The 15,936-nt window shown below is 53.1% G+C and overlaps 3 protein-coding genes across 3 annotated transcripts; all 3 read right to left on the reverse strand.

The window, feature by feature from the left end:
- Window positions 1-6,615: 6,615 nt before the first annotated feature.
- On the reverse strand, window positions 6,616-7,101 carry HER10_EVM0012108 (uncharacterized protein; the record flags this gene model as incomplete). Its single annotated transcript, XM_035481511.1, has 3 exons — window positions 6,616-6,721; window positions 6,800-6,912; window positions 7,003-7,101. The coding sequence occupies 3 exons, from the start codon at window positions 7,099-7,101 to the stop codon at window positions 6,616-6,618; spliced, it is 318 nt and encodes a 105-aa protein (XP_035333463.1).
- Window positions 7,102-8,277: 1,176 nt separating this feature from the next.
- HER10_EVM0001741 (uncharacterized protein) lies at window positions 8,278-12,133 on the reverse strand. The gene is made up of 2 exons (XM_035471478.1): window positions 10,880-12,133; window positions 8,278-10,818 (listed from the first exon to the last, which is right to left on the reverse strand). The coding sequence occupies exons 1-2, from the start codon at window positions 11,537-11,539 to the stop codon at window positions 8,686-8,688; spliced, it is 2,793 nt and encodes a 930-aa protein (XP_035332201.1). The 5' UTR covers window positions 11,540-12,133; the 3' UTR covers window positions 8,278-8,685.
- An 870-nt stretch (window positions 12,134-13,003) lies between these two features.
- HER10_EVM0010765 (uncharacterized protein) lies at window positions 13,004-14,044 on the reverse strand. The gene has a single exon (XM_035480214.1). It carries the CDS (start codon window positions 13,835-13,837, stop codon window positions 13,283-13,285), a length of 555 nt encoding a protein of 184 aa, XP_035333283.1. The 5' UTR covers window positions 13,838-14,044; the 3' UTR covers window positions 13,004-13,282.
- Between the last annotated feature and the right edge of the window lie 1,892 nt (window positions 14,045-15,936).

Consider the following 15,936-nt stretch of genomic DNA (forward strand, 5'->3'; position numbering starts at 1 on the left):
AAGCTTTGGGATCCCCTGGTCCCCGTCCCGCGGATACCTCCTCATGACCCCCTAAATCATTTCTTTCAGGGTCTTCTATCAAGGGCCTAAGGGAGAAGCCGGAATCTCGAAAATGGCTCACTTAGACTATTCGCCTCCTCTCCCCGCCATCGTGATACCAGCGCACCTGGACGCAGGCTGGGGACGGTACACGGCTCTACATGCATTTTTGGTTGCTACCATCTCCTACACACCAGGTCCTGAAACAGGGATATCATCAGCATCGGACAGACCACTGATTCTTCTGCCCCTGTACCCGCTGTCTTTTAGGCGCTATCCGCCCTACCAGCTTCTCTGGGCGTCCATAGGGCCATCGGTACGCTTCTGCTCAGAAGCGGACTTCGGCCTCTGCTAATTTCCAGTTCGGCCGAGGCTCGACTCCACCAAAACTGGCTGCATGACGTGTGGTCGCATTGGAGCCTCATTGCTTGTCGGCGCGGCGTTGGAGCTGTCCCGCTACGCCATACCGACTTTGATTTGGTGTTGGTTCTCGACCTTTGTCGGTCTGTAGAATTTCCAATCGAGGCCCCTCAACGTATCGAGGCTTCCAAATCGATCTGGACAGGCAGCCTCGCGACTTGAAAATGGCAGCCGGCAGACTAGACTACTATGCCACGATGACATGCACAATGCCTCCCCTTTTTATCTAGAGGAAGTTGGGATGCAAGCGACGTCATCTAAGCGCACGAAACTCTAGCTAAAGCGTTGAGCTCTATGCATACAGGCGGAACGTTCTCCAGTCTTTGGTCTCACCCCTCGGCCCGTATCTAGACCTACCTTGACAACGCACAAACTTGAGATATCGGACGGGTCGTGGATTCCAGGTGCTGAACGCCGGCTCAGAAGCTAAGGAACCATCATCATGCTAGCCAGCTTCCCTTCACATGGGGCCCCTCCTCTGGTGATTCCGCATCATCCAGGACAAGCTCGTGGATACCGAACGACGTATGCAGCACCACCATCTGAAAGCTGATACGCACCGGGGTTGCACGTCTTCCCGTCCCTGGTGGATTGTCGGGGCGCATGATCGCGCTGTCCACACTCAAAATCGACAAGTTGAGTGCTCCAACAACCGAGGCTTGTGGGGTTCGCCAGTAACAAAGTTTTCTGTCCATATGTTCCTTTGGCTGCATATCTACGCAGGTGACAGTAGATCCCGGGGCCGGGAAGACTCGCGAGCGGGATTGCGGAATTGAAGATTCACGGATGCCGATATGATCTTGGCGCCCGGCAGCGGGTCCCGGAGCGGCGTCTTTTGGTGGTACCCACGTTCCCGGAGGGCCAATTCACAAAGGGCACCAAAGTTGAGGCCGCTGTGGTGTGGATATTCACGAACGGGAGCAAGTATTCTCAACAACGTCAAATTACGGTTGACTCTTTGGGCGAACGGAGGGCTTGAGACATGATCGGAACAAGTGGCCCGACTGACTCTATGCGCGAGTCCGCTGCCTTGTTTGCATCGTCTTTTTCTTGGTCGACTCTGCATCCAGGGGGGGTGCTGAATCTCGATCTACAACGTTCTTCAATCGTTCTTCCTGGGCATGTTTGGAAGGCAGCTGAATGGCTGATTGCGGAGCAGACTCGCCTACGCCCGGGCGATAGTCAAGAACGGTCTGACTGTCGAGTCACGCCACCGGCCCCTGCCTGCAAAATATTCGGGGGAGTGGATCTGACCCCCGTTGCTATCTCCGGATGGATTCTGAGATTTCCATGGGCATCTATGCAAAGACTTCCAAGAGACCTGTCGCATTAGAACAGAAGTCACTTACTGTGGTACGAGTTGGTAACGAAAACTGGTCTCTTTCAGGTGGGCCAATCCGCCAAGGGTCTGGAAGCGATAGTACGACAAGCAACACGCTCCGAACGATTCGCATGCAAGCACTGATATGGTTTCGTTTGCCTAGGTATCCGTATCTTTCGCTCAGTCAGGCATTGGCCGATGCCTTATCGTGGACACATCTACGCCTGGCTAAGCTCCAAGCATCATCAACCAGGGCACGCATAGGCCTCTACCTCGGTCAAGTTAGGCTACAGCCTGAGAGTCAAACGCTGCAACGGTGGGAAGCAGATCTCGGATCTGCAACAGTGGCTTGCCAAGCTTTTCCCCTCGTGCCTGGCTAGATGACATGTGTCAGTCTGGTTTCCCATTCCGTCACATTACAAAACGATTTGCGGTTGGTTAACAGTCATCAGCAGTAAAAAGCCGGTGGCTGCCAAGGCAGCTCACATTTGCACGAGTCAAACATGTCGAATTTGCGATCACGAAGTGCGTTCAGACTCCACACGATATCGAATTCTGTTATCAGAACTTTCGAAAGCGCCAGCCTTGGTTGGAGCAGGCAGTGCAGCAACCAACCTCCCACCCACAGAAATACCTCATCGCTACCATTACCAAGTGAGTTACGAGAATGGTAATGTATCGCCGGGCAGGCCCAGAGATGAGCATGAAAACCATTATTCACTACGGTATGCTAGTTGTCTTCCGCGGCTCAAGCGCACGGCGGTCTAGACAAGGTAACCGTCATCACCTACCCGAATGTCTTCCGACCAAAGTCCGCCCCACTCATCATGCCGAGAGGGACGCCCGTGGTGTGCACGTTCCAGTCTTACTGTCGTGAGAATGCAAAATATTTACAGTGGAGGCCATTGGTGAAATTTCTTGCGGTGGGGATGGGTAGGGCGGCTTGATTTGCAACCAAAAAGTCGTCGTACGATGAACCCCGATCAGTCATCCCGCCGTCACGGAGCAGTGGGGCCCCCACTGTGCATCCTGCCGATGCCCACGCCGGTCTTCTCCCGGCATCTGAAAGCGGCAGAGCGGTGACTGGCACCCGGGTTGGCGTCGCAGCGACCCCAGTCAAATGCATGGCTGGCAACCGGAACCGTTGTTGCCGTGGCCGGTATTGCGATCGAGATGCATTCGGGAGTCGGTCGGCGGTGATGGCGCGATCTGCCAATTTCATCGGAATCGTCTCTGAAGAGAGCCCTTCTTCCCGTGCCGAAACCGGGGCACTTGTGCGTTGAATTTGGCAAATGCTCCAACAAGTGGACTGAGAAATTCGACATCGCCGGGCGTTTCATTGCGCCCGACTTGTTCTCGAGAGCCATTCTCGCGAACCCTCGAACAGAACTTCAACTTTACTGAAGCCAGTACATTCGTCTAATGTATCCTTTCCTGAAGTGGTGCCCATAAGCGCTGCAAGTGTCAAGATTAACCTCTGCGTTTTACCACGAACGTGCGTGATGGTACGGATGATCATGGATGACCCCACAATGGAACGAACTCTACTCATTCTGTCCGCGAACAAGTGTTTCCAGGCAGAGCTTGTTGAACGTCCCCGACGGGTTGACAGCCTCGGGGCTACCTACCAGCCTACCTAGTTTGGAGGTCCCCGCGGCTGCGCGCGACACTTTTTGTCCGCGCACTCACACACAGACACGTTCAATAGCGTTCTGCAGGTTGGACCCTTAATATCATGCTGCTAAACTCAGGGGAAATCGTCGCCCTCTTTTTTGTCAAGCATATCGAATAACGTAGTCTAGTATCGTGCGGAAAACATATTCCGTGGACGAAAGGATACCCTGTGTTCACTCAAGACGGAGTTTCGACCAAGGAAAGCGGCCGCGTCAAATGATATGACCGCCCGTCTTCATGTCCGGGCGACCACTCCCGAGCGGAGACCCGCGGGCGACCGGGTCGGCGATTACTGTTTTGTTAAAAAGTTCGGGCACGTTGCTCCGGGTTTATGTGTCGTAGAAGATCATCCGCGGCGCCGTTGGGATAGAAAGGCACCAGAAAATCTAAATCATGCACGTATCTACTTGGGACGGACCTCGGAATTGGGAGCTTTTTGCGTTTCAAATCACCGAGGTTTAGATATCTATAGACGACAAATGAGAGGGGAGAGGAAAGGTTCCTCACCTTCAGAGGGAAGTTGAGAAGGTAGGTGGCCAGAGCTTGCGCCTCTCTTTCCCTCTCTCTGTGTTGTCTCGTCTTGACTCCCTTAAGGCCTCGGCTCATGAAGGTCCAAGTCCGAGATGAGAGATTGGGGAAGGTGGGGGGGAGGCATGAACTGCTCGGGTGTTCACTAAACAAAACTGACAACTGTAAGTTTGATTGGAGATTGAAGGTTCGTCGTAAGTGAGAGCAACTCTAAATGTTGATGGCTGGGGTGTACGAATGTTTATTTGGATCGTCATAGCCTTTTTTAGTGGTTTTTTTATTTTATTTTTAACGCGGTTTGCTGAACGGCGATGTCTGTGTGTTTGTTTGTCGGCGACGAATCGATTACTGTTTTTGGTTCCGAGACCTCGGCTGTCTTTTGATCTTAAGCTTTGGAAGGGAGGTTAGGGAAGGTGAGTTTGGTGAGTGAGTGAGTGAGGTAAGTACTGGGTAGACAGGTATCTCTCCGGCGGGATTGAGATGGGTTTGGGGTTGTTGTTGGCGACGGAGGTTATTCGAGTTCTCGTTCTTCGTGTTTGTTTTGTAACTATATCGTCTGGTGTTTTCTGCTTCGGAATGTCGACGGCATCCCCCCTCCTTACCCTATGCCGCGTCTCTCGTCGCTGACGATGAGACGGGATAGCTCTTATTCTGCGTTACCGTCAGGTTGAAGGTTTTCTTTTTTTCCCCCCCAAAGTTCGCCGAGGCTGGTGATGAACATGAAGATACTTGGCCATACCTTTCCGAGTTTAACTCGTGTGTATCTAATCTCTATGGTGCCAAAGCTTCTTTGGGTTGATTTGCGGTGATGCTGTTGTCGCTGCGGGTGGTGGAAATGTTTTTTGAAGAGAATCCCGGGGGCGAACGGCTTCCCTCCCCGGAAGACCGGTGAAGACCGGCCGTCGGCGATGAGATGAAATGACGGGCGTTTGCTTTTCTCATTCTACTTCGGATGACGGGGTAACGGGGTGGGTGTGCTGTTCATTGATGACGCTTACCGTACGTCGGCTTTCTTGCGTTGATTTCTCAACGGTCTTGGCTTCTTTTGGCAGAGACTTCGTTGTGGTGGGTTGTTTCCGGTAGGAGTGGGTTGGATATGGTGAGGCTGGATGGGTGGAGGAGGTCTTGATCTCGGGGCGTCATTGTCTTGAGCTTGTATCCGAGGTTCTTGTTTGCGCGATGTGTCTCCACCTCTCTTCTCGGGCTGTTCCTTGAGGACTTTTGCTTTGAGGGCTGAAGAGAGGGAGATGGGGTTGAGGGGGGTTTTGTTGTATCGATTGACCTTCTTGACCTTGTCACTGATGGCAAGGTCTAGGCACTGATGATGGTAGCTGGAATTTTCATGCGTGATTGTTACTCGAGATGGTATTTGTGATGGTTTACAAGTAGTTTTACTCTCTCGACATTCCAAAGCGGGTTGATCATGATGAAAATGATGATCACCTGTAGATATAGACGTTCTGAGCTTCTCCGATACCCTTTTGACGTCAAGATGTCGAGTATGATTCTCAGCTACATATCGTCTAAAGCAAGAAAGACAGCCCTCATCATCACTTCACCTCGTCGCTTTGACCGCTATACTACGAGAGAAGTCTTTGATCATTCTTAATAAACGCTCTGGGAAGGGGATCGATTTGACATTATCGAGACATCAGGTCCGTCTGGACTAGAGGAATCTGTACGTGAGCACGTGTTTCACACTCACCAGGTTCTTTGCATTTCATCTCTTCATCAAATTCTCCAAAAGCAAAAGGTTTTGGCTACCCTATAACGGTGATTACACTGGCGTGTCTCTGCCAGGGTTGCATCGATATCTGAACTTCGGTAGAGGGGCCATTTGGACCTGCCGAGCATTAACGAGAAGACGGTGGCGGCATTACGGCGAGTATAGTCATCATTGAAAGCATAGGCCCTTGCGTCCAACGATGGTATTTCTGTCTAGACAGAATGCCAGCAACAAGTGTTGTAGGATCTAGGCATCGACCTGGCCAGTATTCCACATAACTGGATGTCAAGTAGTCCATCTCATGGGACCAATTTGCTTCGCCTGCAACTATACTGGAGCATCGGATTGACAGAAAGAAACCCGGCTGCCGGTTGCGATGAAGCTTGTGAAATAGCGGCGAGGCATGTCATAGAAGTGTAGGTACTTTGTGAGAGTGCTAGAATGAGTGTTTGGTGGCAACCTCTTATCGAGACTTCGGGAAGGCCATGTATCGGGTCCCGGGCTGCCTCAGATTACGACGTTGTGGGTTTTACAACTGTGAGCCCTGAGTTATCCAAGGGTCAGAGGTTTTCTTTGAAGCGGCCTCCAAGTCGACTGATGTTGTGTCCTACTGCCCCTCTATGGCAGCTAGCTGGGGCGTGTTACTACGCTAGATGACGTTCTCGGAGATGCTCATTCTATTTCTGCATTAGAGTATTGTTGAGTGGCCAATTCCATGTCGCTGATAGGTAATCGAAACAAAGTTCTCAAGACGAAGACCAAACCTTCAATTTTCTGGAGGGAAGATGATATTTTAGGCCATACCGAACACCTGGGGCCTAACTGTCATCATAGCAATGATTCAATAGCAAAGCAATACTTCATAAACTCGTGTTGAAATTCATTTGGATATCTATACGACCAGCATCTAGAACTCTGCAGACACGGCAATGAAGCCCGTCGCCTTGCCCTCGGCAGCCTGCTTCATCAGCTCCTGGTAGATGGGGTCCTTGGTCTGGTAGTACTCCATATCCCTAAGCACCAACCGTCGTCGGTTAGCCGCAAGTTTGCCATCTCCGTCAAGAAGGAAGATGGGAGAGACAGGTACTTACGCTTCGCTGGCAAACGTAATCTCGTAAACGACGGACCATGCCTGGGAACCCGGGACGTCGGTCAGAACCTTGCACTTGCTAGCCTTCGAGGCGACGAGGTACGTTGAGCCATCCTCCTAATGATCCCGAAGAAAGACTTGGAGTTAGCAAATCATGTCTCCTCAGATTCTTTATGGTGGGTAGATCCAAGTATTGGGACTTACCTTTTTGCAGTCGTTGACAAAGTTGCTGAACCTCTTCACCGCCTCATCTTGTGCAGGGCCGTCTGCGAGCGCAATGAGTCCGATTCTGGTGATGGCCATTGTTGTGTGTGTCTTCTATTCAAATGTCTTGAAACCTGATTTGTTGGTTTTTGGTGTTTAATGATTGAAGGCTAGCCGCTGAAATGTCTCCGTGCAGAAGATTTCCCCAGGGACAACGTAGTCGAATCTCTCGAGTCTTTATATAGGCGTCCGGAAACTCGGTCCTTTCCCAACACGGGAAGTCACCGCCGTCTCTGCCTCGGCGCACCCATCGACGTCTCATCATGCCCGATGAAAGGAGGCGGGGCAAGGGTCCCCGTCATCCCGTCCGTCCCCCGGCCTCAGAAGGCCACCTCCGCATAGGGAGGTGAATTCTCCGTATGGATCCCTATGCGGGGATGGGAACCACATCCATCGACTTCCGAGCCTCTCTCTGCCTATCGCATCAAGCCAACGGGGTAGATTAAGCTAGAAACTACCAAAGAACACGTCGTCAATCGTCTCACCGACAGAGAGAAAGGCCATGGGGACGGGGAAACACGTAGCCCCAGTGAGTAGGTAGAGAGAAAGAGGGCTTCACACAATCCACTGATCTTCACTTGTCTTCAACGGAGACCGAACGTGTATGCATGAGCATCCCCCTTGGCACGCTAAGTAGCGATCCTGCCGAGGCATGAATTGTCCAAGTGGTCGTTCCAAGGCCGCCAACAAATCACTGGTCCAAATTCCTTCTCTTTTCCCCCTTCCCCTCTCCTAGCTTCCTGGGGTTCCTGCGAAACGTCAGAAAGAGGCGGGACGTTCGATTTCGGCTGTAGTCAGAGAAAGGCTCGGCGACCGGAGGATATACCGATTCGGGTCGCTAGCTTGCGTCAGTTGCTGTCGTAGCCGGGCAGATCCCGGCTTCCCGCTAAGTGGAGCAGATAACCCCCGGATTGGAGGGCGGGGCCCGTGCTAGGCCACCGCAAACCCCCCGGTCCGGTGGATGATCAATACCTGCTCACCTGCTTTGCTTGATATCTTTCCGCCGGCCGGTTCGGTGGTTGTGCACGTGAAGAGTGGCTTGTCTTGGCGTCTCGGAGCCCGAGGAAGTCGGCGGTCGGGTGGAAGGGTTTGCCGCGTCTTGTTCATACCCCTCGGGCCCAGGTTGGGGGATACCAGATCACCATATCATGGCAAGGCAGTCTTTGATTGAGTATTGTATCATTCATTCTATAAACATCATAAACTTTTTACATGGCCAGCCCCGAGTAAACCCATATCAAACAGTTCCCTTCATCCAACGCGAACAATGTCTTTCGTATACCCAATGTCCCGTTGTCCCCTCCGCCTCCTGAAGAAACAGCAAAAAGTGTATAACCTTTTGAAATATGCTTAGTAGTTAGAAATTAAAGGACCGCGATGTTTGAGATGGCATCTCTACATCTTCCAGCAGCCAGTCGCCCCAGGGAAACAATCAATCTCGGTCCGAGAACGCCTCGCCATAACAACATGCAGGATATCAAATGCTCGCTAGCTAGAACCAGGATGATAAGCAGAAAAAAAAAAAACCATCGACACAGTCGAATGGCAAAAAAGGACAATAGCCAGCCGTAACCCAATCTATATACGTGTGTGAAATATTTTGTGCGAAATCGAAGGAGCCCATCACTGGCTTCCTCTTCGTCGCCTTTGATCCCTATAGTTGAGGGAGTAGGGAGCAGGACGCTCCTGGCGGACTGTTCGCCGATCCGGGAGACCAGACCGCATGTCCTGGTAGTAGTTGCTCTGCGCTGGCCCCGGGGCCGGCTGGTAATCCACTGGCGACCGCGGAGCGTAGGCAGCCTGAGCCATTTCGGCTCCGGTCGTTGGGTACAGGCAGTTTGGTGGCGGTGGTCGCAGGTAGAAGTTACTTTCTTGTTGCGTTGTGTAGTGCTGAGGTGGAAGGCTCGACACGGGCTGCATCGGCCGCATCATCTCGACTGAGGTGGGAGGCGGGTAGGCCTGCATGGTTCGATCCTGCATCGGGGCCCCGAAGTCGGCAATAGGCATCGCTTGCTGTATCTGTGTTGGGAGAGGCTGTTGAAAGAAGCCATGGCCAGCCGCGTGGGGAGGCTCTGCAGGCGCAGAATGGGTAGCAAGCGGTGAATGGATTCGGGATGACGGCTGGCTGTAGCTGGTGGGAGCATAGTACTCTGGAGCAGTGTTGATGCGAGGCTCGGGACGACGACCATGAGCAGCAGTCATGTCCCGGAACATGCGCGAGCGGTCTCGGTTCAAGGCCATTGCTGCGGATCGATCCGGCGGGGGTGTAGCCTGGCCGTCTACCCAGCGACAGGAGTCGGACTCATCCGCAGTGTGAGAAGAAACGGACGCGGGAGCCGAGGGAATCCGGTTCGCAGTCGTGACTGGGACAGTCTGGCTCTTGTCCGTAGATGCTGTCGCGGGGTCCTGCGGGCGCTTGACCACCTCGGGATGAACTCCCTCAACGTACTCGATAAACTCCTTGAGGCTTTGTACTTTTTGGCCCAACTGTTCGATCGTCTTGTCAGAACCATCACTGCCGTCGGGAAGCAGGCTCTTGATTGCATCAACGATCTGATCAGCGATTGACTGAAGCCTCTTCTCTGTGCCCTTCAAAGGGATACCGGTGATAGGCTGAAGCAGACCGAGAAGCTGCAAAGACTCCTCGTTGTTTCGTCGAGCAGCTTGAAGCGACTCGTTCGCTTGACGAAGTTGGTCATCGCTGGTCTGGCTCTGCTGCAATTGCTCGCAATGACTCTCCAAGGAGCTGATGTGAGCTTGTGTGCTCTGTCGGAAGGAATCGATGATTCCACTTGGCGTAAACGTATGAACGGGTTGTGCTGGTGCTCGGCGAGCCATGACTGGCGTCCCGCGTGTGCTTGAAGGGCGAGAGTCGTCAGGACGCGGACTACGCCTTGGCTGTTGACTTTGTGAAGTCGAAGGCAAGCTGCCTTCTTGTACCGGGCTATAAGAGCTTGATGGAAGGGGGTATGATGGTCGGGATGTGGGGCGGTTGCTCTGGATAACATGGACCTCTTGAGGCGCAGGGAATGAGGGGCCTGGCATCGGGAGTCTGTTCGACTGTTCCGGATACCGTGGGTGCATTTGGAAATCTTGAAGGGGCTGAGAAGGATGTGAAGGAGGAATCTGAGAAGGCAAGTAGCTGGTGCGAGGGTCATGTTGCAGGTGAACAGCTTCCGGTTGCGGAGGATGATGGCCCACGGGTCCGTTGTGGCTGTGAGAGCTGCCTTGCTCCTCCGCAAGGCGATACTGCTCGTAGTAGTCGCTATGGCTGACTGTCCTCGAGGGCAGCGGCTGTTGTCTCTGGGGCATTGGCAACTGGGGTTGCCGCATTTCCGGAACATGCTGTGGTGGCATCTGCAAAGTATCCCAAGCATTGCCATTATCTGTGTTGAGGCCTTGCGTGGCCCACAGAGGCTCCTGAGCGTTAGCACCCTGCCTTTGCTGGTCATGTTGTCCAGGTACGTAGTTGCTACTCTCGTTCTGCGGCATGAAAACAAAGTTGACCTGAAGATCGGCGTCTGCAATCATGCCGTCCATGTGATGCTCGCCGATGCAAAGGTCCAGATTGTCAGCAAAGGCAGAGTCGAGGCTGAACGATGGATGCATGTCGAAGCTAAACTCGTCATCAGATTCTAGGTCTGACCAGGCATTGCTTCCATATGGTCGGACTTTCGATGCTTCAGGAACAATACGAGTGTTGGTCTTCGTTGCGAAAGATGCGGTGGGGATGTGGAACGGCTTAGGTGAAATGGACTGTTGAGGAGTGGTCAGCTGAAGTTCTGGAACTCCGTGGCTTTCAAGGTAGGGTGCTCACCATTCGTCCCATAGAGGACTTGTAAATGGGGGAATCAGGGTCTCGAATTTCAATAGCAGAGTCTCGACGCCCTTGCACGCGGTAGAACCGAGGAGGAGGAACATCGTCCCCCGACTCAGAAGGGCTTCTGGACGATGCGCAAGAGGATGCCGAAGGAGTCAATGCAGGCTGTTGCACATCCGCGCTGAGTGAGAGTGCGTCCCACTGGGCCGTAAACAAGGAGACTCTGTTGGCGGGCTCCAGATTGACTCTTGATGCGTTACCCTCCAGCATGACCTCGCGTCCGACGTAGACACAAGAGCCAAAGAGCGTTGCGATGCCGCGATATCCCATCTGAGGGCGCTCTGAAACGGAACGGCGGAAATCCAGGCTTGGGCCGTACAATGTAAGCAGGAAAGTGGTTCCGGATCGTTGCTCAGTGTGAGTCGGGACCCAGCAGACAGCCTTCAAAGGCACGAGCATACATTGGTTGGTCCGGAGATTGAGAATGTGAAGCGCGTCTGAAAGGTCCTCTCCTGTGCCGTTCTCGACGATGGCCACCGGATCACCTCGCTGGTATTCCTGGCCGTCGAGAGATCGCCCGTCATGGACAAGCGTGCCATGCGCTGGCTGCATGTTTGCGTTGACTGGATCGCTATCCAGGAGCGTAGTATGTGACATATCGTCTTCCAAGGAAGACTGCTAGTCTGATGGGAAGGAGGAAAGAAAGAAGTGGGCAGGCCGCAAGGTAAATATCAACACCACCACGAGAATTAATAGTTTTCGGCGTAGCACATAGCTTGGTGAGAGTCGACGCTACGGTGGTGGACGAGTCGAGACCGGGCTACGCTGTGAATAGAGTAGTAGTAGATGGTGTGCGAAGACAACGTCGAAGCGTCAATATCAGGCAGGGTGATATAGGTGAAGAAATATGGAGGAGCGGTGACCGGCAGTGTTGACGAGGAAGTGACGAATTTTATAACACAAATCGGAATATGAGAGAAGCGTGAACGCATACGCCTAGGGCACTTGACTGTACCAGATGCGACTTGGCATCGATTCGGGTCCGATACCCATACCATGGGTCAAGGAGGAGCTGCAGCGGAAGCCTCATCGCACATCCGCCAGAATGAACTCGTACGCAATCCCAGTCGACACCCTCCCATCTCTTGCGGACGTAGGGACAAGGGGTAAGGGCGTGTACATGGAAGAAATCCCAGGATGCACTAGAGGGCGATCTGCTAGGTACCTAGGGCCGTAAGGTATAGATCCTTGTCGACAACAGACCAGGGGTCATGACGGGGCAGGCCGGGACGACTGGGGTGTGATTTGTATAGGTAGCAAGGCCATGCCGCCATGGCTGTCTCGGACCCTTTCTCCACCCTCAAGACCTGGCTGCTTTGCACTGGCTGGTCACGCTTGTGTGGTTGTGTACGGTTGTGTAAGCCAGCCAGTGCCTTCGCAATTGCGTACCAAGCACCATTGTGTATCGGAACATGGCTTTCAGCCAGTCCGTATCGTCCACCTCTCTCGTCTTTGGCCACTTGGACTTGGATCATCACTGGTAGTCGTCATAAGAAAGAGCTTCGAGTCAAACGTCTCGGGAGCGGGAAAAAGGCATCATCTGCGACAACTATATCCAACTGTTAGACCTTTTTTAACGCCATTGACGCCGTCTGAATAGCTGGAAATCCTTCGCGGCAGCATATCATGGCGCTTGTTCGGTGCAGACAGAGAGACTCGTTTCAAAAGAAATGTCATGAGCATGGAACGCAAAATTCTGAGAAGTGATAGAGCGAGACACGCCATTGGTTCTTCGACCATGCCGGAACACCATCCAGACTGCGCGGACGTGGAGTAGCCGGACGCCTGCAAAACCTCCTCAGCCACTAGCTTCTAAGCGGTGACCCCGCCAGAATTTCCAAGTCGAACATGGGCTTAAACCCCTTTCTCCCATGAAGTTATCGAGTCTTTGCGGTCCACAAATTGGGGGCTCCGACTTGGCTCTAAGACAGCATAACTGATCACCCTATCCGTATGCTGCCAGGAACGCCGTGGTGCAGAACCCAGAGCCCCGTTGTAGATATGGACCGAGGCCACCGAATCTCCGCCACGGGCTGAGACCAAAGTCAGTACCGCCATCTTGGTGGCTTCTTCATTCCGATAGACCCCGTCCGGTCTCGCTTGCTCACGAAAGCCAGCACTCTTTCTGGGTAGAAATGCTAGCTCAGAGCGGGCAGTACTAGCTGTTCAGTCGCTTGATGGTGAGATGTGTCTTATGTGGCGATATTCGCCTTATCAATTGTACATATTGTCGAGGTGGAAACGAGCTGGTAGCAACCAAATGTGAGGCTTGCCCAGGGAGTGTCCGCATTTCGCGACAAAGGGGATAAGCATGGTCTAGAAGTAGCCACTTCGCCGTCCTTACTTGCTTGTCTTTGAATCGACCTCGGTCTTTGTGTCGTCTTGTTTTTTGCTCTCTTCCGGCATCTTGCCGAACTTTGTCAAAATATTTGCAGCCCATTCTTCAAACTCCTTCTCAGCCGCCTCGTCCGTCTGGCCAGCCGCTCCACGGATGCTTCTCCTAGCCATCTCTCTCAAGTCGTCAACCGAAGACACGTCAAATGCCCAAGCAGCACCTCCAGTCATCATGATTGCGAAGCTCATGACGTTCAGTGTGGCCAGGTTCAAAGCCTCGACGGCAATCATGCCACCCTCTGGATTCCCTTGTTTGCCCGCAGCATAGTGGCTAGGTTGATAGAATTTCGGGAAGGCGGCGAGTTGTTTGCGGGCCACGGAGCGTCGGGTAACCATTGCCGAAAATACGAAGAAGCCGGCGCCGGCGAAGAAGAGGCCAAGTTGTTTCGCGGCTCTCGACTGGAAAGGTGAGGATGTTGGCTGGGCCTGCGACCGCGTCGGGCGAGTGTCAGGCGACTCGTTCTGGGAAGCCATGGCGGAAGGGGAGAGTTGCGCGAGCATCGGATTATACCCCTTTCCATTGAAGCTACTGTCAGACAAAATAAAACCATCGTGGTATTCTCGGAGCAGCTCACCAAGCTCAGAGCGGCATCTGCCGGTTCAATTGATCGCGACGGGTGTCGATGGAGTCCCTTGCGCGGTTGGTGTTGAGAGACTGGGGAGGTAAAGCGGAGCTCTGGCGGGACAGACTTGGGAGCTCCTCTGAATTGGAAGTCGGGGAAAGGAAGTTCCCGCCACTAAAATTTTCGGGCCCTGTACCTGGATATGCAACAAAACAGATCCGATATTCCGTTTGGTGCATACACCTTTGCTGGGCTACTATCTAAGCGGGCTGTGCGCTGTGTGCATTATGTAAGTCAGGTACGTATACCAGAACACATTGGCTTCAGTGCCGGCCAGGGGTTCCAATGGACGTTCCTTCCAGGTTACAGCGATGCTGCTGGGCTTCCATCTCATCTCCTTCTCTCCCACAGCGTGGTGTTTTGCTTCCACATCTTCCCATCAGCAACCGCAGGAGAAGAAGATAATGACGCAAACCAATTCCGCCCAACTCAAATTTAGAAACAAAATCTTTTGTCAATATCCTCCTTACCCTCGTATCTGTATCTTGCAATTTCGCGGCATGCTGGCGACTCGCGAAATGCTACCGTTCGCTACGGACGAAATGCACGTTGGCCCACTGTCACCACCACATACACAACTTCCAGAAGCCACGCATCCAGACTCGTCAGGTACCTTGCCATTGCAACGACAACTGCGGCAGCCAAGCCACAGCGTGGACGGCATATTAAGAAGGGCGGAAACCTCAAGATTGCGTCCGCGAAAGCCATCCGGCCTCCCCTCCGGCCTCTGCAGATGACCTGCTGGCAATCGCAGTGGTCTAATATGCTCCATGGCGCTACGGAACAGATGGCTGCGCTAAAGCCCTTGTCGAGCAATGGCACACGGCTCTCCCCATGATTACGATGCCCAATCAAAATGGCCCGCAAGATACGACCAATCTGCCTCCCACCCCATCTTGGGATGACAGCCCACCTTGCAACGGCTGCTCCCATCAGTCGAAATCACCTGCAGATGACATGCCAGTCAGATGGTCGGATGCCTTCCCCGGGGCCTGCCCAGCTTCGCTGATGGCTGCATCTGGCGAGATGCCTAGACCCCGCCGCCTATTCCACTTGTCCACTGGATACTCAAAGGCTTTTCAGCAACAAGTATCTGTGCAAGACCGTCAAAATGACAGATCAAGTGTCGTTTTTCAACTACCTGCACTTACACGCCATCGACGCCTCACGGGCCTACCTGTTTTACGACTCATGTCCCCAACTCGGAGGCCTTCATTCGCCAACTGCAAACCGACCTGAAGAGATGCTTGTCTCGGCAGCGATCGATTGTCCGAGATCTTGATTGCTGGATCGCTGATGGGTTCTGACGATTTCGTGACACGCTGTCGGTTCTTGGTTGCACCAAGCTGCTGGGTTCCCCAGCGCATGCGCTCGATGCCTGGCAAAAGGCGCCCAATGCAGGCTCGGCAAACGTCCAAATAGTATAGTAACACCAAACGCGATCGTTATCGACGACACTTTTTTGGTTGGCCGCCTTTTGCAAATCGGATTCTTCATTCACCTTACGCTGAAGACGACAAGCACTTGATCCTGCTGATACCCGATACGATGTCACCACAATAAACTTACAACAGTCCATTCGCTTGTGGAATACCATCTTTTGCCTAGCTCCCGACCCTTGTTTGGACAGGCCGCACCTCACGCAAGCCCGAAAGCAACAATACCGCCGTTACGTTGTCGTCAATAGTGCTACGATAACAAGGACTGGGTAGATTGCGATCGTGGTCTTGGTGCAGAACCAGAGCGATCCAGGTCGTGGACGGGCGCATCAGGTTGAGAATCTGCAAAATGATGAAAACACTGGGTCGAGGCATCATGTGCTCATGGGGTGGGCACAAAGTGGGTGAAGTTATCGCATTCATGTTCGTGAGATGTGATTTCGGATTCAGTCGCAAAATGAGATGTAGCGCATCGCCCAAAAGCATCGCCAGCGGGGTGCGCTGCCAGTCGTCGTCTGTGGAGACTGCGGCAGAGCTC

This window comes from Colletotrichum scovillei (assembly GCF_011075155.1).
Source record: "Colletotrichum scovillei strain TJNH1 chromosome Unknown Contig00006, whole genome shotgun sequence".
Classification (NCBI taxonomy): Eukaryota; Fungi; Ascomycota; class Sordariomycetes; order Glomerellales; family Glomerellaceae; genus Colletotrichum; species Colletotrichum scovillei.